Here is a 25,650-nt window from a genome sequence, read left to right as displayed (position 1 = left end):
CACCAGACAGTCCATTGAAAGGCAAACACACTCACCCATATTGGGTCAATTTAGGGTTGTCGAGCAACAGAACCCACACCAACAAAAGAGTGCCAACTCCACACAGATGGTTACTAGACGAAATGATTTTTGCCCAGTCTTTATAAATCATAAGGCAGCAGAACTCACTAACATGACATTGTGCCTCCCAATCCATTTGTCATAATGGATGATTATTTTGGTCCTTGTATTTACATTGACATGTAATGTGAAGAGCAACTGATACCATAACTGAATATGCATATCATGCAAAATCTGAATACTCTGTTAAAACTGAGGGCTATATATATATATATATATATATATATATATATATTGATATGTATATACTCTACATTGATATCAATAGTCTTTAACTCATATTAACAAAAATAATTTCAATAAAATCATAAAAGGAACAGGTCAATATCACATGCATGCTCTTCTGATGGCTGCCTTACCTGTCCCTCATCTGCCCCTCCACCCCACCAGCAGAGAGGCTGCGCCAGCTTCCAGATTACAAAAACAGAAAAATCAGAGAATGAGTTCAGAAATACAAGCAGAGAGAAGATCAGACATTTTAAGTGCAAAGTTTAGGCAAGGACACAGCAAATAACAGAAAAACCCTTTAGCAATTGCTTTTGGAAAAACATCCCACATCCTGCCTACTCCTAACGAACCATAATGGTTATTGTAAAATGTATTATTTATTATGTAATAAATATTCTGTCTGTACTGGTTAAGACATTTAAAAGAGTTGATGGCATTCAGCTGCACATTTCTTCTAAAGCTAAATGATGATTTAGGTGTGAGTATGAGGGGGAAACCAAAAATTCTTCAAATTGCAAAGAAGACAATAAAACTTAGAGTGGTTCCCTTATAGGTACTGTCAGAATACTCCCCTTGAGATATGATATCCCTGGCCCCAGTGCTTCTTCCATTCCTGGAAACATTTCCGCTACTCATCTTTTGTTACCATATCTCGAGTTCCCTGCAAATTTTTTTTGACTAAAACGTCACAGGCAGCGAGATGTGGTGAATACAGAAGGTGTGAAGCAACAACTAATATTGTTTTTGGTCCAAGACTCTGACTGGTAGTTCGATGCATGCAGGTGCTCTGTCATGGTGCAAAATCCACTTTTGTGTGCGCCGCTGTGTCCAACGTTCTGTTCTTAATGGTTTTCCCGCAGGCGTCACAGCAATTCGGTGTAAAGTTGCTCTTTATTTACAGGTTTGTTAATGGCGAAGAATGCGTTCATCATTGCCTTGGTGTTCGATATGACCGGACATGCTTTTTTCGGACTGTAGAAAAAAAAACAATTTGGCAAAATCACGCGCACGATTGTAGAGTAAATGTCCGAAATACACATCTCGATCAGCTCAGCACAATGCCACTTGGTGGACTGATTAATAAGACTGTAAGCACACAATACCTAACAGCACAATCGATAACTACACCCGTCTCCCGTTCTATTAAACAATTCCAGGAATTTTTAGGTCCCCCTCATACTTATGCAATCAATCATTTTTCGTTTTATAGTTGTAATTAATTTAGACCACTTTGCAGAGATCTGCATTCGCTTTGACATGACTTTGTTTTTCTTCTGCTGATAAAACAACAATTTAAATCCACTTTGGTTCAATATTGTGTAACAATAAAATGTGAAAACACATTCCAAGAGGGTGAAGACATTTTATCCATCCATCCATTTTCCAACCCGCTGAATCCGAACACAGGGTCACGGGGGTCTGCTGGAGCCAATCCCAGCCAACACAGGGCACAAGGCAGGAACCAATCCTAGGCAGGGTACCAATCAACCGCAGGACACGCACAAACACACCAAGCACACACTAGGGCCAAGTTAGAATCACCAGTCCACCTGACCTGCATGTCTTTGGACTGTGGGAGGAAACCCATGCAGACACGGGGAGAACATGCAAACTCCACGCAGGGAGGACCCGGGAAGCGAACCTGGGTCTCCTAACTAACTGCGAGGCAGCAGCACTACCACTGCACCACCGTGCCGCCAAGACTTTTTATATGCACTGTAATTATCTTTGTTACGAAACAACCAATTCCAGAAATCCAAAACATTCCTAGAATACGTACGAGTCAAAATAAATAATTACAATAATCAATAAAAAAAAAATCTGTTCTTCAGGACACTATATTTTCGATAATTACTCATAGACAAAAACTCACAGGCACTACCATTAATAAGTAATAATTAGAAGAAAAAGAACAGAAATTCCGTATCCAACCAAAGCTTCCAAATCTTCTCAGCCATTGTAAATGTGTTGCATCAGGCCAAGGCTACATCTCACTATTATTCTCAAAATGACTATAATAGCTTGTTATCTGGCTACTTTATACATAAATGGCTAATAAATGAAGAACAAAAAATATAATCAGAATAGCATCCAACGCCTTCCCACACTTCATTAACAATTGCAATTACTAAAAAAGGCAATGTGATTTTCCAGCTAGACTTGCATAGCTATAAAATTTTAATACCCTGCCCAGCCGTAAATAATTAAAATCAATATAGAATTCCAGTGACACCATTTGGAATATTTCAATTTTCACTGTAATATTTAATTTAAAAAAATTGCTATTATCAGTTGATTTGCTTTAATCCACATACCCAGAATATAAGTAATTACAATTATTTACATAAATTAAGACCAATTTTATTTTAAAAAAATTATAAAGAAAATCCACAACCCATATTCCATCATTAAAGAATTTTCAAAACGAGTTGACATGAGCCATCCTCCATCTCCCGTTTCCGTTTCAACTACAGAATCTGAACCCAGCAGGAAACACACAGTTCAAGGAGAGAGATCAGTCTAGAGAGGATAACAGTTCATTTCAGGGAAGACATACATAATCACACATATATTGGGGTTATTCTGCATTATAAGCCAATATGGCAGCATGCATTTATACCTATGCAAGTACTAGATCATCATGCTGGACATTTTGTAGGCATCTCAGCGAAACTAAATGATGGATTAGCTTCAAAGATCTCTTAGACCTAAAGATGAACACAAAGCTGATATAAAGTGTATTAGTAACTGGCAGGCTACCATACTTCAGAACCATGTTTCTTACAATGAAAGCTTACTGTATAACAATAAATTAAAAACTTAGAAAATAACACAAAATTAAACCTTCAAACCCCTTCTACAAAAGATGACAACATAGAAGGGATAATTGGATTGATTTGCACAATGCAAGTAAAAAATTCTGTAGGCCCAGAGAAATAATGAATGGTGAGCAGCTACTACAGAATGGTGTAGTAGGTAGGATAAAGCAGTACTTTGCACAGGTTGTAAAACACTTGCTGCCACAATGAAGACAAGCCAACTTAAATCATTTCAGACACATAACACACACTGCCTAAGGCCATCCTAAATACCCACATCTGCATTTGTAACTCCGTCCTTCCCTTTCAGCTTCAGAAACTCCTCCAGCTGCAACAGAACGACAGACAGACTCATCAGATGTTGGCTTGGTGCATCAAGGTGGGTTTTTTGATTCTGCAACTGGCCAGGTCATTAATTCAGAGTTTGTTTGATATACTGAGACATCACTCTCACAGTGCTGTGGGCTCAAAATGAAACTAATTAATTAATTAAGTAGTTTCAAACTATACATAAGGTGAGCATTCTTTTGAATACAGTTTTATATTCTCTAATGTACCCCCACCCTACTTTGTTGGCTCCTACTATAACTGAGTTAAGACCATTGCCTAAAATACCAGCCTTTCTGCATGTTGCTTTTGTGTTGCGTCACCCTGATACACAAAGATGACCTTCAGTCACTTGTAACTTAGTCACTGTCATCCATCATGAACCCAATAAAATAGGCCTCTCACACACCTCTTGTAATGAGTATGGGAGGGTTTGTACTATCGTCTTTGTGAGGCTCTAGTTTTGGCTGATTGACAAGACAACTAAGAACATTAACAGAACATCTTTAAGTGAGTCTCACAGTGTTGGCCCATCAGCCCTATGACAAAACCTCATTTCTGCCACTTGTACTTGTGATCTCATTCTTTTGATCATTACCCACAGCTTAAGATCAAAGTTAAGGACAAGGATAAAGATCGTCCCATCTGGTAAACCGAATGTTTCGATTTTAGAGTAAGATCCTGCTTCACCAACATGGACAGTGGTGTAGCACCTACAGAACAGTTGCCATCTCAGCAATCTGCTTCACAATCTCTCATTCCCTTTTTCCATCACTCGTGAGCAAGATCCTGACATGCAGGAACTCCTCTACTAAGAACAGTTGTTCTCCCTCTCACCCAGAAAGAGCAATCCGCTCTTTTCTGAGAAAGAACCATGACCATCTCATTTGGAGATGCTGTTTTAGTGGGAAAGGCTCAGCAATTCTAAAGCATCTCGGAGTAGAGTTGCTGCTTCTCCAGATCGAAAGGAGCAGGTTAAGGAGGTTTGGGCATGTTGTAAAGAAGCCCCCTGGGTGGCTACTCTAGTGCTGCTCCAGATACATCCCACTGGGCAAGGACCCTATGGCAGACCCAGAACACGGCAGAATGGAATTCCCCATTAAGAACTGACATTTGTGGCCTGGGGACAGGAAAGTCTGAGCTCACCTACTTGGCCAAATGTCACAGCAAACCTCAACAGGAAAAGCAGTTTCAGAAAGTGAGATGAGATAAATCAGAAAATCTAAATGGATCTAAATAAGGAGAAATCAGAAATCTTAGTGATTGGCAAAAATGAATATAATGAGGGTATTAGAAATAAATTTGATCCATTAGGTTTAAAAGTCAAGACAGACGTAAAGAATTTAGGGGTAATTATTGACTTTGACCTAAATTTTAAATCACATATTAATCAGATTAGTAGGACAGCATTTTTTCACTTAAGAAATATAACAAAACTTAGGTCCCTTATAACTTTGCAAGATGCTACAAATGAGTTCACGCTTTTGTTTTTAGTTGACTAGGTTACTGTAACGCACTCCTCTCAGGACCACCCAAGAAAGACATCAATCGATTACGAGTGCAGAACGCAGCTGCCAGAATCGTAACTAGAAAAAGAAAATCGGAGCACATCACACGAGTTTTGAAGTCACAACATTGGTTAGCCGTGTCATTTAGAATGGACTTTAAAATACTTCTTATGGTTTACATCCTTCAATAATCTCGCTCAGTCCTATATTTCAGAATGCCTCTCACCTTACACTTCAAATCATAACCTTAGATCTTCAAATGAGGGTCTGCTTAGAATTCCAAGAGCTAAACTTAAAAGAAGTGGTGAGGCGGCCTTCTGCTGTTAGGCACCTAAAATCTGGAATAGCTGACCGATAGAAATTCACCAGGCTGATACGGTGGAGCACCTTAAAAAAACTGCTAAAAACTCATTATTTGAACATGGCTTTCTCATCGCTTCATTTTAGTGTAACCCTGATATTCTGTATATGCATTTAATTATCATTTTTTTTCATGGCTCCGCAATCCGTACTAACCCCCAACTACTTTCTCTGCTGTTCTTTTTCCGGCTTTCCATGGTGGTGATCTGCACCACCACCACCACCTGATCAGGTCACCATACAGTCCCCTACATTGATGGATTGAAGGCCAGAGGTTCACGTGACCATCACCATCAAATTCTTCCATGTGAAGCCTGAAAACCATGAGGACTGATTGAGATCATTTATGTTAGGTAGTATGCCTAGAGGTGGTTGGGTGGTCTCGTGGCTTTTCTTCAGCCATTTGGAGTATTATTTTTGTCCTCCCTGGCCATCGAACCTTACTTTATTTTTCGTTAATTAGTATTGCCTAATTTTATTTTTACATTTTTTCTTTCTTTATCTTGTATAGCTCTTTGAGCTACATCATTTGTATGAAAATGTGCTATAGAAATAAATGTTGTTGTTGTTGAGATAAGTGAAACTCAGAAAGACTGTTAATATTGGTAATGATCTTGTTTAATCCTTTGCATGAAGCCCCAACTATCTGAATACATTCTTGATTATCAAGGCCTGGAGAGTGGAAACATGTTGACTGATGGCCGGACAAGCAAGGGAGAACTTCCCTGTACTTTGTACATGTGACAATACAACTACTCATCAGCCTCTAAGGTTACTACTAGATGGTCTCTCATATTTGAGACTAGCAAGTACGTACCAGTCTCGTCTCTTCCTAGATTTGTCTTTAAATGTTTTTTAGGCAGTGTGGTCTAATGGCATTGACTAGCTTACGTTCCCTTCAGCAAGTCTCTTAACCTAGCAGTACTATACAAAAGTCTTTGGCACGTAAATTGGGAATACTTTCAAAAATGAAGCCATGAATACTTTCTATGACTCAATAAACTTCCCAGTAATTGCAATAAACAGAATAAACATCAATGAAATCAATCTTTGGTGTGTCCACCCATTGTCTTCTCTTCAGCCCACTGTCATGCTATTTTTGAAGGTTCTCGAGTGGTAAGTGGTTCCACTGCAGACTTTGGCTGTCTTCTGTGTAATCCACGACTGGCTGGAAAATGTGGAGCTCAGGACTCTGTGCTGGTCGTACCATCTGTTGCAGGATTCCCTGTTCCTCTTTTTGTTGTAAAAACTTTAGTTGTGTGTTTGAGGTTACAGTCATGCTGCAGAATGACACCAGGATGCGATCAGACACCTCCATGATGGTATTGCATAATGGATAAAAATCTCCCTGTGAAGGGACCATTACTTTTGATCAAACAACCTTCTCTGTTTGTGGAAATGCAACCCCAAATCTGGAGGGAACCTTCAGTGTTGCCAGATGACAATCATCCTTGTACCATTCTCCGGCCCTTCTGCAGACACATTGTCTTCTGTTCAAGCTTTGACTCATCAATCCAGAGCACTTACTGCCACATTTCTGCACCCCAGTCCTTGTGTTTTAATTCTTAAGTTTGGCTTTGTTTCCTCTTTGGAGTTAGTTGCAACTCTTCTGTGAAGACCACTTCTGTAGATGGGTGTACCACAGTCCCAGTGGTTTCTTCCAGTTCTAAGTGGTACTATTCATCTTCCAATTTCAATAGGAATATTTCTTGTTTACTGCACTCTACTTCTGTAGCTGACTGCTGTGTTTCCTCGCCTGTTCGTTTTGTGCTTCTGCAGAAGAGCCTGGAGAGCACATCTGGAAACACCTGTCTGCTTGGGAGAGACCTTGATGATGCAGGACGACCACCTTCTGCATTGTGCTCACTTCTGCCGTGGTGTAAGATTTGCAAGTTAAACCATCACTTCTACCACTACCTGCCATTTTTAGTTCAATTGTCTCTTGGCCAGTTTCATTCCCTCTACATGACTGTTTCAGTTTATTGATCATTAGTATCTCAAACAAACACTGGGCTAGAGGCCTTCAAAGATCTCATGTTTTTTTTAACTGGAAAGTGCTCTGCTACTATGATAGTTTCTTTCTTTAAGGACATTCAAATATCTTATTGCATTGCAAAGGAATGTTTGGAACTGTAAGATCCGCTCTTTTCTATTGACACACGAATGCAGATGATATAAAAAAACGTGCATTAAAATACAAACAATACAAATATTTTTGTGAACTGTCTAACATACCTAGGACCTTTGCACAATACTGTATGTGTGTGTATGAACACCATAGCAGTGTACAGGTACAGTACCTAGGGATGTTCACTAATGAAAGGTACTATGAAAAGTAAAGCTTGTTTGTGCGCTGCTAGTGTCCCTCTCATGAGGCCAGGACACAAAATGACTACGTAAAATGTTAAACGGTACGCTATAAAATGTTCTTTCTGCTGACTTAGGCACCCCAGTGTATTCTCAAAGAGAGTTTCAGGAGCTGACAAGTTCTTATTACTACACAACACACAGCTTAGCACCGGAACATACTTATGCTTCAATGCAATAATTCTATAGTTAAATACAAACTGAATTGGTTTCCTAGCAACCCCCCCAGCCCCTCAGTATCATTTCTACATGCAGCAGTGCTGTCTCAGGCTATTGCTACTTGCCCGCTCCACCCTCTTCTTCACATAGAACCCAGCTTTTGCTATTTCTGCCTCGTCCTCCTCTGTAGCATCCTCCTTATTCGGTTCAGTTGGTTCAGAGGCCTGCTCTTCCAACACAGCCTCTTCATCCATTCCTGGTTAGACGGAAGTTCCTGTTCAGATGTTAAATCCTTTGCTTCTCATCCTAAACCCCTTCAGATTCAAGTGCGTAGATGAGCCGATCGCATGCGGATTTTCACTGATGTTGAGCGCCTCGTTCTCTTTCTCTCTCTCGTTCACTCGCTCTCTGCCTCGCTCGATCTCTCTCTCTCTCTCTCTTGCTCACTTGCTCACTCACTCATGGTCATTCCTGTAGCCTCCACAATTATCTACTTTTACAAACAGCAGTTGCAGGCTCCCGCTGAGAATAAACCTGTAATTCCCAAAGCCTGAGCAAAAGCACTATATGAAAACAACAAAATCAAGGCAGCATAGAGATAGAAGTCACAGGCTAAACAATCCAGGATGCACCCCACAGGCCAAGACTGGAGCAGTAAACAATCAGCTAGCAAAAAATTTAGGATGACAGAAACTCCAAGTTTAATAATTTGTAATGCATGTGCACCAGAGGGACACCTTCAAGGCTCATTTAAGGTATGTGGTACCATCATGGAATGGGAGGATGCATTGTTGCTAACAGTCTTGTGTACTTTTAATCCTTCACAGTGCTGAGAAACTGCCCCTGGAGAACAATGGAGCCAGAGAAGCCCCGCCCCTTCCAATCTGGGGCGATATCCTCCAGAAGGTGGTGTCTCATTTGGAGCCGAGCTGCTTTAAGACAGACAGAGGGTTTTGAAGTAATCAACAGAGGTTGGGACACCTGTGCAAATTTGTTGCTTCAAATTGCAAGGCCTCATTTACTTTAATTGCTGCAGACAACCTGTAGGTTGTAACCTAATAGTTGTTCCCTGAAGAAGGCCCATTTGTAATGTTCTGATATTTCATTTTTTTAGTTTTTGATAAACTAAACTTTAAATTTAAACTTCTAGCAGTTTACTCTTACCTTTTCACCATTTTAGGTCATTCATTGTATTTCAACTAATTCAGTTTGAAGAAAAACTGGAAAAACTGAAGTGATCTAAACCTGGTAGTGTACTTTATTAATCCCCAATGGGAAATTGTCTTCACACCTGACCTGTGGAGGTCAGAGCGCAGGGTCAGCCGTTGTACAGCACCCTTGGAGCAATTTTCAGGTTAAGGGACTTGCTCAAGGCCTAGCGGAGGAAGATCCCTGTTGGCAGTAACGGGATTTTAACCGGCTAACCCTAACCCAGTTTGAAAGGATCAAAGGAGTGATTCCTACCGCTACTGTTTCTTCAGTCTTCAACTTACACTAGAGTTCAAATATTTTCTGGAATTTTTTTTGCTTTTGATAGAAATTTATGCTTTTTTGTTAAGGTAAAGTTAAATTGATCTAAAAATACATCCAAGACATTATAATGTTGCAAATAGCCATTACTGATTTATAATTTATCACTCACATAAAAGAATAAATAGAAATAAAACATGAACAAGAAAGAATTTAAAGGAAAAGATAAAAAAAAAAAACTAGAACAAAAAAGAAGAATCATTAACTCAAAAAACAAGTCAAAATAATACAAAATCAAATTCTAAAACCAATAGATAAGAGTGAAGATTGAAGAACAGAAAAACCACCGTATTGCAGTGGACTCGCACCACGAGCCATCTCAGTTTTCAGATCTGAACGGTGGTAACTGCCATTGTTCACTGACAAACCTGTAACACCGTGATTGCAATGGCTGTCAGAAGCAGTCTCTTCTCAGCTTGAGCTAACAGAAAACCCCCCAACCTTGGTCAAGCAGGTACGCCTTTTGAACGCTGCGAGCGAAGCTCTTCCTGGTGACATCAGCTGAGCCCCGCATCATACTACGCAATGCCACTATCTCAGTATTGGAGCAAGAATTTTATATAAGAGTAGACCTTAAAGGTATCTTAGCTCATCCTTAACTCATTATCTTTAAATGCTAAATAGTTATTAGAGAAACATTTGCAATTGTATTGTGTTCAGAAAAGCAAAGACAATTTTCTTTCCTTGGGTTGCATCATACAAGGTAAAGTTCATAAATGTTCAAAACAAAATAGCTTCTCAAGAAAAACATCAGTCTGTTGTAGTTTTGCAAAATGAAGGTCATTCCATGTGATGGATTGCCAAAAAAACTGTAGATTTCATAAAAAGGTGTCTATTACTGTCTTGGCTGAACGGGATCTAAGCAGGATAGAAGAAGAACAGGAAGGTCCAGATGCACAACTGCATAAGAGAACAAGAACATCAGCGTGTAGTGTGAGAAACAAAGGCCTCACAGGTGCTCAATCGGCTTGTTCTTTAAATAAACACCAAATACCAGTTTCATTTCTTAGCCAGGATTTGTTTCCTGGATTACTTTTTATTTTTCTTTTGGATGTCTTCTTTGTTCATTTACTTTCATGTATTTACTGCATGTATGTCTTTTTTCACTTTCTGTGTTGTCATAATTTGGTTTCTATGTATATAAGTGCGTTCTCCCATATTCCTTGCATTTTGTGCGTGATACCCCAAGGAGTGGCACCATCGCTCCACTCACTGCTCACGGGACCACCCCCAGCATTTAAATTCAGGCTGGGACACAAGTCCCTTAGCTGTTCATTGAGTGAGTTTTTGGAGAATTTTATTAGTGTTGCATTTTTTTTTTGGTGATTTTCTTCTCTATTTTTGGATATTCTCCTGAATATGAACTGGGATTTGGTTTCCGTTTAGCAAACCCTTTCTTGCCTTTTCTGCTTCTTGCGTTTTTACCAAATACATATTTTTCTTACTTATAAAAGATTCAAAGTTTGAATCGCCTCAGAGTTTTTACGGTTCTTCTCCTTAGGAGGTATTTTTTGGTGTTTTTAGAGCATTCTCAAACTTTAAAAGCCTAAGCCCCATGTTTTGGGGAATGGACAGGACAGAAACACCTTTTTCTCCTAGGGTCAGGCTTGCCTGGGTGAGACCTACATTGGGGCAGGCCAGATGTTGGCCTGTTTTTGTAAAGGTCCTACCTGTTTTGCTATTTTGTGGTGTCAATATCGCAACAATACCAGTGCCATCTGTAACATTGGAAGCAACAGGCTATACTTGTTCAAAAGAAGAGAGGATTAGATTATGGATTTCTGGGTGATTCCAAATGTTTGCTCATTTTAACCTTTTTTTTTTTCTTATTTGTCAGTGTCATTTATGGCTAATTCTTTGAAACTTCACCTCTAAGGCCAGCATTCTGGAATCGTTCGTCTCTTTTAACTCTTTTGGGGCCAATTATTTTTATTACCTTTTGTCCCAGGGCGGAATATTTTTCCAAAAACCTCAGTTTTCTAAAAAGCACACAAAGCAATGGTTTCATGCATAAATCAACATAAAATACTTATTTATGACAAATGTCACTCTTTTTAAAGGTTCCAGGAGCCCCTAAAGTAGGCATATTCACATACTTATTATATACTTGTTTGTCCCATCACCAATAAGCCGAAAGGCACTTTCTGGTAAAAAAAACGTCTTGAAGTAGTCGAGTGGCTGTTAATCTGTTGTGTCCACCAGCAGGATATGTCGTTTGGTGAAGTCCAATTGCCAGCTCGTCTCCCACAGATCGATGTCTGTGTTGTCTTCCTACAGTGAACATTTTCAGTGGCACGTCAGCTGCACAAGCATGTCCAGCACTACCATTAGCTGATGAAAGCACCTCACTTTCGTTTTCGAACTCCAGATCACTTGTATCAAAATCGGAGTTCGCTAAGTCAGAGTCCGATTCAGCAATGAGATGCAAAAAATAAATAATAAGCACAGAGTATTATCGCTTTGTGCATTTGCTTTGCTCTGTCGCCCGATGTCGATTCCAATCTAGATGTTGCTTACTCTACGCTATTCATGAACATGTCAAGTCAACGAGTCTAACAGTCCTCCAAGCAAAGAGGGTCTGCCTATGAGTTTTATCAACATTTACAGCTTTCTTTCGCCCTCTGCCCCCAACATCCATTCTCAACCCCTTGTGTCGACAAAAGTAGACATTTGCCCTAAAAGAGTTAATTAACATTTCAGTAACCAATTAGCATTTAAACATGACTTAAAAAATCATGATGAGCTCATTCTCAGTTTAAGCAAAAGGAGATTAAAAGGACACATGACTGAAGTGTTTAAAATTATGAATGGAATTAGTCCAGAGGATCGGGACGGTGACTTTAAAATGAATTCAACAAGAACACGGGTACACAGTTGGAAACAAGTTAAGAGCAAATTTTGCACAAACATTAGGAATCCATTATTCTGGGTTCAAGTCCTGCACCTGACAGGATTTTCTAGGATTCCAATTTTCATCCAACATACCCAAAAATGTGCATAGTTGATAAATCGGCAGTTACAAATTGGACTAATATAGGGCACAAGGTAACGAACAGAAAGGGCACCAGTCCATAGCAGGGCAACCATACACACCAATGACCAAGGAGTCTTACTTTTGTGTCATGCAAAATAATGGAAACAATAATAATAAATAAATTATAAAAGTGCCTATAAGAAAATAACATACTAAACAACAGCCAGCATGGGTTTATGAGAAGAAGATTTTGCCAAATCAATCTTTTAGATGTTTTTTTTTTTAATAAGCAACTGCAATAATTGACAAAAGCAAAGCATACAACATAATTTACTTAGAATTTCAAAAAGCCTTTAGCTCAGTTCAACACTGAAGACTGAAGAAGCTGCAGGCATCAGAGAGTGACCTACAAAACTGGACCACAAGTTGGTTAACTGGTAGTAGACAAAGAGTTCGGAGAAGAGGAGATGTTACACATGGAATGAGGTCATCAGTGGAGTCCCTCAGGGGTCTGTCCTTATACTGTTACTTTGTCTGATTTACAATAATGACATACATTTCAGTATAGTTGATAAACTTAGGAAATCTGCAGATGATACTGAAATTAGAGCAATGGCAGACCCTGAGGAGACAGGGTCAAGCTTCAGAAACCAGGTGAACGTTTGGAAAGTGCAGTTTGATTTAGAAAAGTGCTAAGTGCTACATGTGGGCAAAAGAAACATCAGTTATCAATACAAGATGGGAGACACTGACCTGCAGGAAGCAACCTTTGAAAAGAATTTATGGGTTTGTGTTGACACAATATATTTATCAACTACGTAATGCACAGAGGCAAATAAAATGTCAGGTTAGATCTTAAAAAGTGTTGACTATAAATCAGGGGACATTGTGCTCAGACTATGTAATGCACTAGACAGACATCATCTGAAGTGTTGTGTGTAGTTCTGGTCACCACAGTACAAGAAAGACAAAGCAGCACATGAAGCCGTGCAGAGAAGAACAACCAAGTGCATCATGGGACTGAAGGACATGTGACAGACTCAGTTCAGTCTCGAGCAGAGAAAACTGCGTGGGGACCTCATCCAAGTCCTCAAAATCCTCAAAGGCATTAACAAAGCAGATCCAGCAGATTACTTTCAGCTTAACGGTGAATCACATATTCGTGGACATCAGTTGAACTGAAGGGGAAGTGCATTTAAACCTGAAACCAGGAAGCACTTCTGGGAATCCTGAACAAATTACCGAGACATGGAGTTGAAGCAGAAGACTTGACAACCTTTAAGAAGAATCAGAATGAGATATTGGGGCAGCTTAGATATTTGCTAAACAAACAGGATGGATGGACTGAACGGTCTCCTCTCATTTGTCAAATGTATGTTCTTACGTACTGTATAATCAAAAATTCAAGCAAATACATATTTGCTTATATTGTTCAGACTCTAATGTACTTTTCTTGCCAAATAACAAATAATTATGCACACAGATGCAACTCTTATAGTTTGAAATGCTCTGCCACTCAAATGGATTCGATACCGGGTAACGTACTTTGATTCCCACCATAACCTTTCTGAATATTTCTGAAACACTTTGGGGAAAATTGAAAGGCTCTGTATAAATAAAATACATTATTGTAATTATAATTTTTATTAAAAGCCCACATAAATACATAGAGAACATGCAAAAAAAAACAAAAAAAAAACACAGATCACACCCAGACCTGAACTCGGTTTCCTTGAGTGATGAAAACTCAATCCCTAAAAGCCAAATCAAACAATTTGATGTCAACGCCAATGAAACACAAGGGCTTTTTGTTGGCACTTCTGTTTCCCAACACGATTAAAGAGATCTGGTATATTCCAAGTGAATGTGTACTTCATTCCATCGTCTACTTTGATCAGCCTTGGGAGATGTTCTTGATAATGGGTCACATGAATTAAGACACACTGCAGAAATGTAAAGATCTATGCATGTGGACCAATACGAATTATACTTTTCCTAACCAAATGATAAATCACCTTTTAGCAATTGAATGCATGTAATTTTTATTTTGAAACACCATTGATACTCAGTCAGCTTATAGATGGCAGGCAAGGACGGAGGAGGGCAATGTTTAGCTATTTTTTTATCTTAAGTTTGGCTGGTGGGATATTGTGTGTGACCCCCAATTAATCCTCTTCCCCCACTCACTGCAATACACACATGCCATTGAGTTGCCTGCCTCAAGAAAACCTGCGCCATTCAAAGGTTTATCATCTCTAAGGGCAACAGTAGCCACGGCAACCTGCTGCTTCGCTAATTCCACACAAGTCTCTATAACAACAGGGCAGGCAGCAGGAGACTTTTCTTCTTTGCCCTCACTCGGATGAATAGTGTTAGAATGGAGAGGCAGTCGAGTGGTCTTCCACAAAACAATTCCCTATCATGGGCCTCTTTGTAACAAAACCAGAGACTCACTGAGGTGCCTTCCTTCCTGTAACATATGGTCAGACCTAGCTTACTAAGATATGCCTTCTTTCAATCCATCTGACCCAGACTCATTTTGATGATCTTCTCTTCCTAAAATATCTGAGGATACTAGCCTTCTAATATACAGCGGATTCAGAAAGTTTAGAGGCCCCTTCACTTTCTGCACACTTTATTGGGTTGTAGACTTATTTTAAAGGGATACATGTGCTATTGTTGCCAATAAACTTATACTCAGTAACCCATAATGACTAAGAGAAAACATGTCCTCAGAAAATAATATGTATTATTAGGCAAAGTGCCATGAACATGGGAAAGGTGCTATATAAATAAAATATATTATTAGATAAAGGCGAAAGGTGCTATATAAATCAAATGTATTACAGTGATCCCTCGCTATATCGCGCTTCGACTTTTGCGGCTTCACTCCATCGCAGATTTTAAATGTAAGCATATCTAAATATATATCACAGATTTTTTGCTGGTTCCCGGATTTCTGCGGACAAATGTGTCTTTTAATTTATGGTACATGCTTCCTCAGTTTGTTTGTCCAGTTGATTTCATACAAGGGACGCTATTGGCGGATGACTTAGAAGCTACCCAATCAGAGCACGTATTACATATTGAACAAAACTCCTCAATGATATACGATGTGCTTCCCGCGCGGTGCTTGTTTGCTTCTCTCTATCTTTCTCACTCTCTCTGCCTGACGGAGGGGGTGTAAGCAGAGGGGCTGTTTGCCTAGAGGATATGGACGCTCCTCTACAAAATGCCGCTTTATCGCAGTGCTTCGGCATACTTAAAAGCCCAAAAGCACGTATTCATTTTTTGATTGTTTGCTTTTCTCTCTCTCTCTGACATTCTCTGCTCCTGACACGCATTCTTTGAAGAGGAAGATATGTTTGCATTCTTTTAATTGTGAGAAAGAACTGTCATCTCTGTCTTGTCATGGAGCACAGTTTAAACTTTCGACTAAAGGGTGTTATTTCATGTCTAGATGGCTCTAATAATGTTAACAGTGTGGGAGAGTTTATAAGGGCTTAAAATATATAAATATATCTATACAAACATATGGTTTCTACTTCGCGGATTTTCATCTATCGCGGGGGGTTCTGGAACACAACCCCCACGATCGAGGAGGGATTACTGTATTAGGTAAAGCACCTAGAGCATGGGAAAGGCACTATATAAATAACATATATTATTAGTTAAAGTGCTTTGAGAACAGTAAAGGCACTATATAAATAAAATATATTATTAGGTAAGCTGTCTTGAGCATGGCAAAGGAGCTATATAAATAAAATATACTATTAGGTACCAGTACTGCCGCACTGCACGATATCGTGCAGTGAATACACTTGACTTGAGCATTCCTAGTTTTCATTCTCTTTTTCTGTACGTTTACAATTCGTTTGCTCAGAGGTTGATGCGCTTGCTGCTTCCTGAGCAGCTCGTCTTTTCTCCACCCTAGCGGCCCGCTTCTTCTTTTCTTTTGTCAGCATCTCTTCGCATTAAACCTGATTAATGTAGTGTTTGTGTTGCAATTACTTTTAGTACATTCTCTTTAATTTTTCACTTAAGCTGGAACTTAAGTCTTCAACCTGCCTCAAGAATGATTTAAGATATGAAGAGGTAGGGGAAGTGAAGGCGAGATGATGAGAACGGCGCCCGTATGCACGCACCGCATGGCCGCCCTGCTCTCTGCTGCCGATAGTTGATTCTACAATAAAACAAAAAATAAAAAGAGGAAAAACCTTGGAGGTCAATCATCACCCCGAAAGCAGAAAGTAGACATCACATAGTATAAGTGTACCAAATTTCAGGTCAATAGACCCCCGTGACCCTATTCGGATTCAGCGGGTTAGATAATGGATGGATGGATGGATAGTTCAAACAAGGTGAGTTTAAATCCTGGACAGACAAAGAACAGCCACGGTAGTGCATTATATATAAAGAAATTGTCTTGAGAATGGGAAAGATATTAAATAAATAAAATATATTATTAGATAAAATGCCTTGATCATGTGAAAGGTGCTATATAAATCAAATGTATTATTAGGTAAAGCACCTAGAGCATGGGAAAGGCACTATAAAAATAACATATATTATTAGTTAAAGTGCCTTGAGGACAAGAAAGACACTATATAAATAAAATATATTATTAGGTAAAGTGCCATGAGTATGGGAAAGGTGCTATATAAATAAAATGTATTATTATTATTATTATTATTATTATCATTAGTTAGTGTATTGTTAAGGTAAGCTACCCAAATTCAGGGTGTTCCTAAGACACGTAATAACTTACTTCATGAGGTAGAAAAACATAATAAACAAGAACGGTTGCACCAGATGCTTGAAATAGTATTATGTGTGCTTCAATATAATTGTTTAAAGTCTAAATAGTCTTGAGTATAATAGACATTTGTTATTATGTACCCTCTGGTAGAAGTCCATAGAGGCCTCATAAAGGATCAAAAATCAAAAGTGACAGCATATTCATAATCACTGATTCTGAAATAATCCAAATAATATCCCACATGCTTATGTTTAAAATTGGTCATTTTTAATGTTCTTAGAGGGCTAAGACAACTGGTAAAGAATCAGATATCAAAAATATTCTCATATGTTGATCAGTAATCTCAAAATACCACAAAACAACAGTCCACATGCCTATATTACTGAGTCACATTTTTTTCAGAATTTTGTGAAAACAAGTAACTTGCTAATCCCATTAAGGAGTGAACCCCCGGGGTCGGCTCATGTGGTCTGCATTACTTCAAGTCTCTCCGATTGTTTTTGCTAAGCACACCTGCTGGTTTACTCTTCATCATAAGGGTGTCATTTCCTGCACTAAATGTGGTCCAAAAATGATCTAGATGAGGGTTTTCGGGTCTAGAGGGCCAAAAACAGGAGGAAACCACCAAAAGCTTGACGTCCTTGCATAAGTAGATATCAAAACGAGATGAATTTTTTTTTTTAAAAAGCAGTGAGTCAGGAGACACCGGACAAAGGATTCATAACTAATTCTTATGAACACAAAAATCAAAAGCTGAAACCTCCCCTTCACAGAAGTCTTCAGACCCTTTGCTGTGGCACTCCAAACTGTTCTCAGGCTCATCTTGGTTGCTCTCTGTCTCCTCGAGATGTGTCTAGACCATTGTCGGACAACCGGTGTGCGCAGTGGAATTTTCTAGGGGCACCGCGAAAACTTTTGTAAAATATTTAAAATTGCTTGTTTTTTTGAACTTTTGGTTGATTAAAAAGATAATGTTTAAAAAAAATATACTTTATGTTGGAAAAACAGATAACAGTTAATCAGATTGTTGAATAAACGAATGTATTTATTTTGAATGCAAGTTCAAATTTTCGCTATTCACCATTCATCATAATATCAACACCAGCGGTGTCAAAAACACATCTCGTGAGACTTAAAAAGTCTCGTTGTTAGAAGATCTCGCTCACTGTACGGATAGAAGAAGGCGGAGCAAATATAGAACGAGAAAATGCGAACGCTACATTTCGGGATCTTGCCGACGAGAGAGTATCGCTGTAGCTGCAGCTCTCACCACTTAATCGTCTGAGTATTACTATGGAAAAATTAACCTTCTTTTCGCTCTGACACCGCTGATCAACACAGTAAACTTTTTGAAACTCAGTGACCTTTTCCAGTTCTTTGTGGTGAAAAACATTTTGTTGTGATGCAAGCATTCGATACTTCCTTGTAATTTAATTCTCAACGATTATCACTTGCTTTTTAATTTACGGTAATTTTAATGAAACTTTATCTAGAAAAATTCATACATAGTTTATTGTTGTCGTGACTTAATTTATGGGCAGTCCCCCAGGTGTGCCGCGAAAGAAAAGTTTTGGACTTTGTGCGCCGCAACTCGAAAAATGTTGCCTTTCATTGGTCTAGACCTTGATTGGCGTCCACCTGCGCCAAACTGACTTGACTGGACATCATTTAGAAAGGCACATGTGTTCACACTGCATGTCAGGACAAAAACCAAGCCATGAAGTTCAAAGAACCCTCTGTAGGCCACCAAAATCAAATTGTGTTGAGGAATAGATTAGGGCTTTGAGTGTCCCCAGGGTCAAAGTGGCCTGAAAAGTTGTGAAAAATGAAGAAATGTGTAACTTTTGTAGATTTGGCCACTTGGCCAAAATATGAAGAAGGTCCTTGGTCAGTGAAGTGACTGGGAACCCAATGGTCACTCTAGCAGAGTTTCTGCGGATATGGGAGAAACTGTCAGAAAGATGACCATCTCCACCAATCAGACATTTATTGTAGAGTGGCTAAATGGAAGCCACTCTTGAATAAAAGGCATATGACAGTTTAAAGGACTCTGAGGGCATGAGAAAAACAGACACTTTGGTTTGATGAGACATAACTCCAAGCACTATGTGCAGCAAAGACCAGACACTGATCATCACCTACCTAATACCATCCCTATGGTAAAACATGGTGGTGGCAGTGTTATACTGTAGGGTGCTTTTCAGTGGCAGGGAATGGAAGACTGGTCAGAATGAAGTCAAATACAGAGAGGTCCTTGAAGACCACCTACTCCGGAGTGGGTTGACGGTTCAGCCCAACGATGACTTAAAGCATACAGCTAAGACAACAAAGAAGTGGCTTTGGGATACGCCTGTGACTGTCCTAAAGAGGGTCAGTCAAAGCCCAGACTTCAACCCCAAAGCACATGTTTGGAGAGACCTCACAATGGCATCCAATCTAATGGAGCCTGAGAGGATCTGCCAGGAAGAATTACTGTCTATAAATTGGACAAAGCCCGGTTTACAAAGCTTGTAGAGACTTACCAAGAAGACTTGCAGCGGGAATCGCTGTCAAAGGGGCTTCGACAAAGTACTGAGTTAAGGGTCTGAGTACATCAATGAATGAGAGATTTCAGTTTTGGAGTTTTAATAAAGTCGCAGACATTTCCGAAAACAGGGGCGGCATGGTGGCTGCCTCACAGTTAGGAGAGCTCCAGCTTCCTCCCACGGTCCTAAGACATCATGTTAGGTGAACTGACGATGTTAAATTGGCCTTAGTGTGTGTTTGGTGTTTGGGTGTATATGTGAGTGTGTTCACCCTACGATCGACTGGCATCCTGGTCAGGGTTTGCTCCTGTCTGTTAAAGTCTGGGATAGGCTACAGCCACTCCAGCAGCACTGGTCTGGATTAAGCAGGTTAGCAAATGACATGACAATGACACTTTCTGAAAACATATTTTCACTTTGTCATTATGGGTTAATGAGTATAGTTTGATAGGCAAAAATGGCAAATGGATCTGTTTAAAATTCAATGTACACCTCAATAAAGTGTGCAGAAAGTGAAGGGGTCTACCTGTTTTCTGAATCCATCGTATATATTTGCTATAAAATGGCAGCCCTGCACCATAACACCATTGACCGAAAAAAAAAAAAAAATCAAAGCCTGGTCTCTGAGTGGATGAAAGCAGAAAAAATTATTATAGAAGAGTTTAAGTCACCCACTATTAGAAGAATTCCTTCAAAATTTCAAAACACTTCAATGAGAGACGCCGTTACCTCACATCACTAACCTCTCGTGACGTTTTTCTCAGAGAGTTAATCCAACAGAAGGTAGCCTAGGGGTCAGGGGCTTTATTTCTGAGGACACGGTCATGTTTTCTAGTAAATGTGCTGCCCACATTACCTTAACCTTGACCAGTAGGTCACTGGTAGTTGTGTCGCGTAGGCGTCTGTGAATGCAGAAAGCTGTGATACGCACATGTCAGCATGCTTAAGACGACTTGGGGACTTAAGACAGCTCATGCACTCTGCCATCATCCAGCTTGTCATTGTATTATGAAGCCCAAAAGTCAGCACACACGCCTGCTTCACTAAATCGAAAAAAAAAAAATAATACAGTACATACTGCTGAAAGGTACATTAAAAATGGCTCAAAAATCTACAGTATCCTACAAGGGTATTGCATAGCCACCTCAAGTGAATAATGTGTTCAGACAACACAAGGAAGATGTTGCTATGAAAAGCTGCCTACCAGATTACTGGGACCAACAAGAAACTCCATTAGCAAGCAACAAAATTCTTGGAAAGAAGACAATCCCTTAAAAGAATACCCCACTCAGAAATATTTTTTATATGTTTCGTACCCCATGTAGTTTCTAGCAAACATTTTTAATTTCATGTTTTCATGCACAATGGAAATTTTAAAAAAATGTATGACATAATACAAGGCAGTGCCGATCAATGTGTCGATGTGTTGCCTAATCCAAGTGTCGGTTATCGAGTCCTGTGCACAAAATGTGCAAAAACAAATGCATTTTCTGTTGAAATATTGCTAAATCAGCACACATCAGAAACAGGTAACACAAGTCACATGGCATTGACTTTTTAAATTGAAGCTCCACCTCTCCCCCTCCATCATTGGTCAAGAATCTCGCCTTCAAGCAATGCCTCAATCTGGACACCTGTGTCCCCTGCAATGAATTTGGGTGCACATTTTCATCTCCTGGTCCCTGTTTAACTCACAATAATCCTCATAGACAATGTGTCTCATAACATGGGAGATAACATCTCATATACAAATCACGGGGTCTATACCCAACAACTGTCCATTGGACAAGCAGACCCGCTCAAAAATCATGGGCTCTGTGGACAGCCAAACCTCTAAACGAATTCTGAATTTCACTAGCTGTGCTGCCCGTTTAAGACGGGTCGAGATCTAAGGAATCAACATGGACCTCAGCGTTAATGTTTGCAGTGCACCATTTGTTGGAATGTATTTTGTGATGCATGTAGTAATAAAATGCACTGAATTTGACATTTCAACAGAGGGGTCATCAAAAACATTTGTAGTAATAAAATGGACAGTCTAAGACAGGTTGAAATCTAAATAATTAATGAAGACCTCAACAATACCATTTGCAGTACACCATGCAATGAGTATGATTCTGTTACGCGCCATTTGACATGGGACTCATAAAAGCAATGTTAAAGTTTGTGATGCGTCATCTGTTGAAGTAACAAATGCAATTCATATGACTCTATTATATGCCATTTGAAATGGAATTCGTAAAAGTAGTGTTAATGTTTGTGATGCGCCATCCATTGGAATGACAATCAATCAATCAATCAACATTTATTTATATAGCACATATTCATACAAAAAAATGTAGCTCAAAGTGCTTTACAAAATGAATAGAAAAATAGAAGACACAATAAAAAATAAACATAAGTCAACATTAATTAACATAGAATAAGTAAGGTCCGATGGCCAGGGTGGACAGAAAAAACAAAAAAAAACTCCAAAGGCTGGAGAAAAAAATAAAATCTGTAGGGGTTCCAGACCACGAGACCGCCCAGTCCCCTCTGGGCAATCTACCTAACATAAGTCAAACAGTCCTCTTTGTATTTAGGGTTTTCATGGAAGGACCTGATGATGATGGTCACGTAGACTTCTGGCTTTCAGTCCATGAATGTTGGTGCATCATGATGGTTTGAGTAGGTGGTGGTGGCGCAGGCCGTGCAATGCATATGTCTCTGTTACATGCCATTTGGCATGGGATTCATAAAAGCAGTGTTAATGTTTGTGATGCAGTAGCCGGACAGACACACAGACACTTATATTTATTAATATGAATAGGCAGACTGTCTAAACATAAAGAATGGGACCAATGGAAAACAAAGCGCACTACATGAGGGTCCATAAATGTCAAAACCAACCCACATGCCATAAGTTCCATTCCAGCCAGACCCCTAGACAAACCATATGTCCTATGAGGAGTAACCATAAGAGCAAAACTAGCCTTTTGCCACAAATGTTTTATCACCAATTAAACTCCAACGGAACTTGTTGCTATTTGGTAAACGCGGACAGAAGGAAAATACCTGAATCCAGATGGCAGGATTAAAACAAAAACTCCACAATTTAATCGTTTGAAGAAAGCAGGGCTCAGGTTATGAATGAGTGAATGTAGCCAAAGCAACATGGGGAAAATGCCAACAGACGTTTAGTGTTTCCACAAAACAAGAAAAGTCGAAATAATTATGCAAGGTTCATCAGAGCAGGCAAGTCTCCACATGCCAGCCATGCCTACTTCTGAAAACGACAGCCATAGCACCAAGCCAGTGACCCAAGCTCAGAAATCCTCCCCTGCTGTGACACCCTGCAGGTTCAGGGCTTCTAAATTAAAGTCCTTCAGGTTATTCAGGGATCACTCTTGCCCTTCTTTCACTATGAGATGTTAATGAAATGTGCTACTGGCTGGCACACTGGTACCACGTTTAGTGTTGTTGCCTCACGGATCCACCATTCTAGGTTTAGGAGTTTTTCTAGTCATTGGGCATGGCAGAATTGTCGATTATGCAGCTGCTGTTCTTGTCAGTACACACCTGAAAATCGCTGGGTGTGTCATATTTCACAACTGTGTGCCGATCGTACAGCACAGCAGTGCTTGACCCTTATTGCGACAGCCAATAACGTGCTGCCTGACGGAGCTGGCGTTGTACAAAGGGTTAACAGCTACAGTGAGTTCGGACACAATCTCTGCTCTTTTCATTCTTTTTATCCATTTTGTCAGCATGTATAAAACACAAGACAACAGATAGACAAGCTTCTCTTCTGTTTGTGAGGTCCAAAACACCTGCATTTCTAAGTCTTCATTGTTGTGATATATGCATTGTACTTCTTGATAAGTAGCCATTGCCTGTCAGCTCTTAACATACACACAGCTCACCCCTACAACTACTACAAGACACAATCAGACTTATTTCATTATGTCAGAGTGAGTTGCTGGGTGTACCACATTGCACGACTGCCTTCGTGGCGGCCAACTGCCGACTACCTCGGACTCTCTAAGGTTATGTAAATGAAGGCAACATCTAAAAATTGCCAGAAGAGTTGCCTAATGTGAAATTACCTTAACTCAAATAAATTAATTTGTATACTGAATAAGCCCTCTGAAATGATTTTCAGAAGGATTACAAGGTAGCTTCATCAAGAACAGAACAGAAAACTGGCTTCCAGAGCACATAACCACAATGTTGTGCTCCCTCTGCTGTATGGGAGGCTGCATTACATGCTTAACCTCGATTAATGCTCTTTACACAACAGGCTTCCCAAAAATTCACAAAGTCAGAGAAGAAAAAAATGACACCCTCGGGAAGACTGACAGCAGGGTCCACTCACCCTTTCGCTAATCGCGCTGTACTTGATCGCCAGCTCATCACGGTCAGCCCGGCTCTGGGCCAGAAGGTCTTCTACCCGTGATAGCTCCTGCTGAAGGATCCGATTCTCCTCTTGAAGTGACAAAACGGACGCCATGGCTGTGGGGGCTGTAAGCAAACATAAGAAGTAAGTGGCAAGGCATTGGGCTTAGAAGGCTAAGCAAATTTTAATTCACTTTACATTGTCTTCTTCCAACATTCTCCAGCCTAACACGATTTTCTCCTGCCTTTGTTCTTATTATATCATTATTCCCTTTGATACTCCCTCCAGCCATTTAACTTAACGTATCATTTGACTTTATCAATCCATTATCCAACCCGCTATATCATAACTTCAGGGTCACGGGGGTCTGCTGGAGCCAATCCCAGCCTACACAGGGCACAAGGCAGGAAACAAACCCCGGGCAGGACACCAGCCCACCGCAGGGCGCACACACACACAAGCACTAGGGACAATTTAGAATCACCAATGCACCTAACCTCCATGTCTTTGGACCATGGAAGGAAACCGGAGCACCCGGAGGAAACCCACGCAGTCATGGGGAGAACATGCAAACTCCACGAAGGGAGGACCCAGGAAGCAAACCTTACTGCGAGGCAGCAGCGCTACCCACTGCGCCACCGTGCCGCCCTCATTTGACTTTAGAATTGGCTAAATCGTTTAGTCAATGATGGCAGTTCTGTTCAGTATTAATAACTGGCCTATGTATATACCAACAGGTAAGCTGATTTGCGTTTTCATTTAAATAAAACAAAGTTCTTCATTTGAATATATTCTTGTTTTAATGGTGTTGTGTTGTATGTTGGTCAGACATGTAAGTAAGAATGTCACTGGACTCTTTACACATGACATTAGGTGCTTTCCCTCTTTTTCAAGAACCAGACACTTTTAGAGGGTCCCAAATTTTTGTAGCATTTCCACAATGGGAACTCGGGTCATTTGTAGCTCCTGGCAGGAGTCCCCAAGCCACGCTAGTCCCAAAAAAAGTACTTTCAAAAATGCCCACTAGAGGGGGGAAACTGTCAAACCCAGCAAGAAAGAAAGGCAAACACAGAACTTTAACAAAATCAAAATGGTGTATGGTCCACAAAAGTGCTCTGTCAAACAATGACGCTCCAAAAAGCACAAAAGGCATAAAGGATGTGCCTAAACAATAAGGCAATCCCAAGCACACACAGTCCAATAAATCACAGATCCAAAGCGAGGGCACAAGGTCAGAAATCCAAATAGATCAGAAAGCACAGCAGAAACATAGAAAATCACCAGAATGAACCACCGGGAACTGTGGGAGACCCTCTGAATTTAAAAGGCCGGAGGACAATTTCTGCAGGTGATTGACAGGAGGGCCGACGTCTTGAGGGACCACCCATAAAACACATGGAACAAAACCAAGGCATTTATACACAGAAATGAAAAACAAAGAATACAAATAAACACAAGCAATATAAATTTAATCATATGTATCAAAAATGGACAAAAAAAGACATAAAATAAAGATCTGAACCCCAGTCAGGAATGGAATCCTGGCTGAAACAGAACAGCCTATAGCTCCTCGGCAAGTACTTTTCATCCAACCAGCAA

The 25,650-nt window shown here is 39.9% G+C and overlaps 1 protein-coding gene across 7 annotated transcripts in view; it reads right to left on the bottom strand.

Moving 5' to 3' along the window:
• The window catches only part of LOC120530814 (rootletin-like), a 133,467-nt gene that overhangs the window by 75,752 nt on the left and 32,065 nt on the right, over nucleotides 1-25,650 (bottom strand). For 5 of the 7 annotated variants that reach the window (XM_039755448.1, XM_039755446.1, XM_039755442.1 and 2 more), the window contains one exon: nucleotides 24,031-24,176. In XM_039755448.1, the coding sequence (XP_039611382.1) occupies nucleotides 24,031-24,165 (135 nt within the window). In that variant the 5' untranslated portion in view covers nucleotides 24,166-24,176. Of the gene's footprint in view, nucleotides 1-479; nucleotides 528-3,444; nucleotides 3,496-8,013; nucleotides 8,261-24,030; nucleotides 24,177-25,650 lie in introns of those variants that run through there. The other 2 variants (XM_039755443.1, XM_039755445.1) reach the window with 2 other exon arrangements.

The sequence above is a fragment of the Polypterus senegalus genome, chromosome 6 (genome assembly GCF_016835505.1).
Source record: "Polypterus senegalus isolate Bchr_013 chromosome 6, ASM1683550v1, whole genome shotgun sequence".
Taxonomy (NCBI): Eukaryota; Metazoa; Chordata; class Cladistia; order Polypteriformes; family Polypteridae; genus Polypterus; species Polypterus senegalus.
This window is presented reverse-complemented; position numbering and strand designations above follow the sequence as displayed.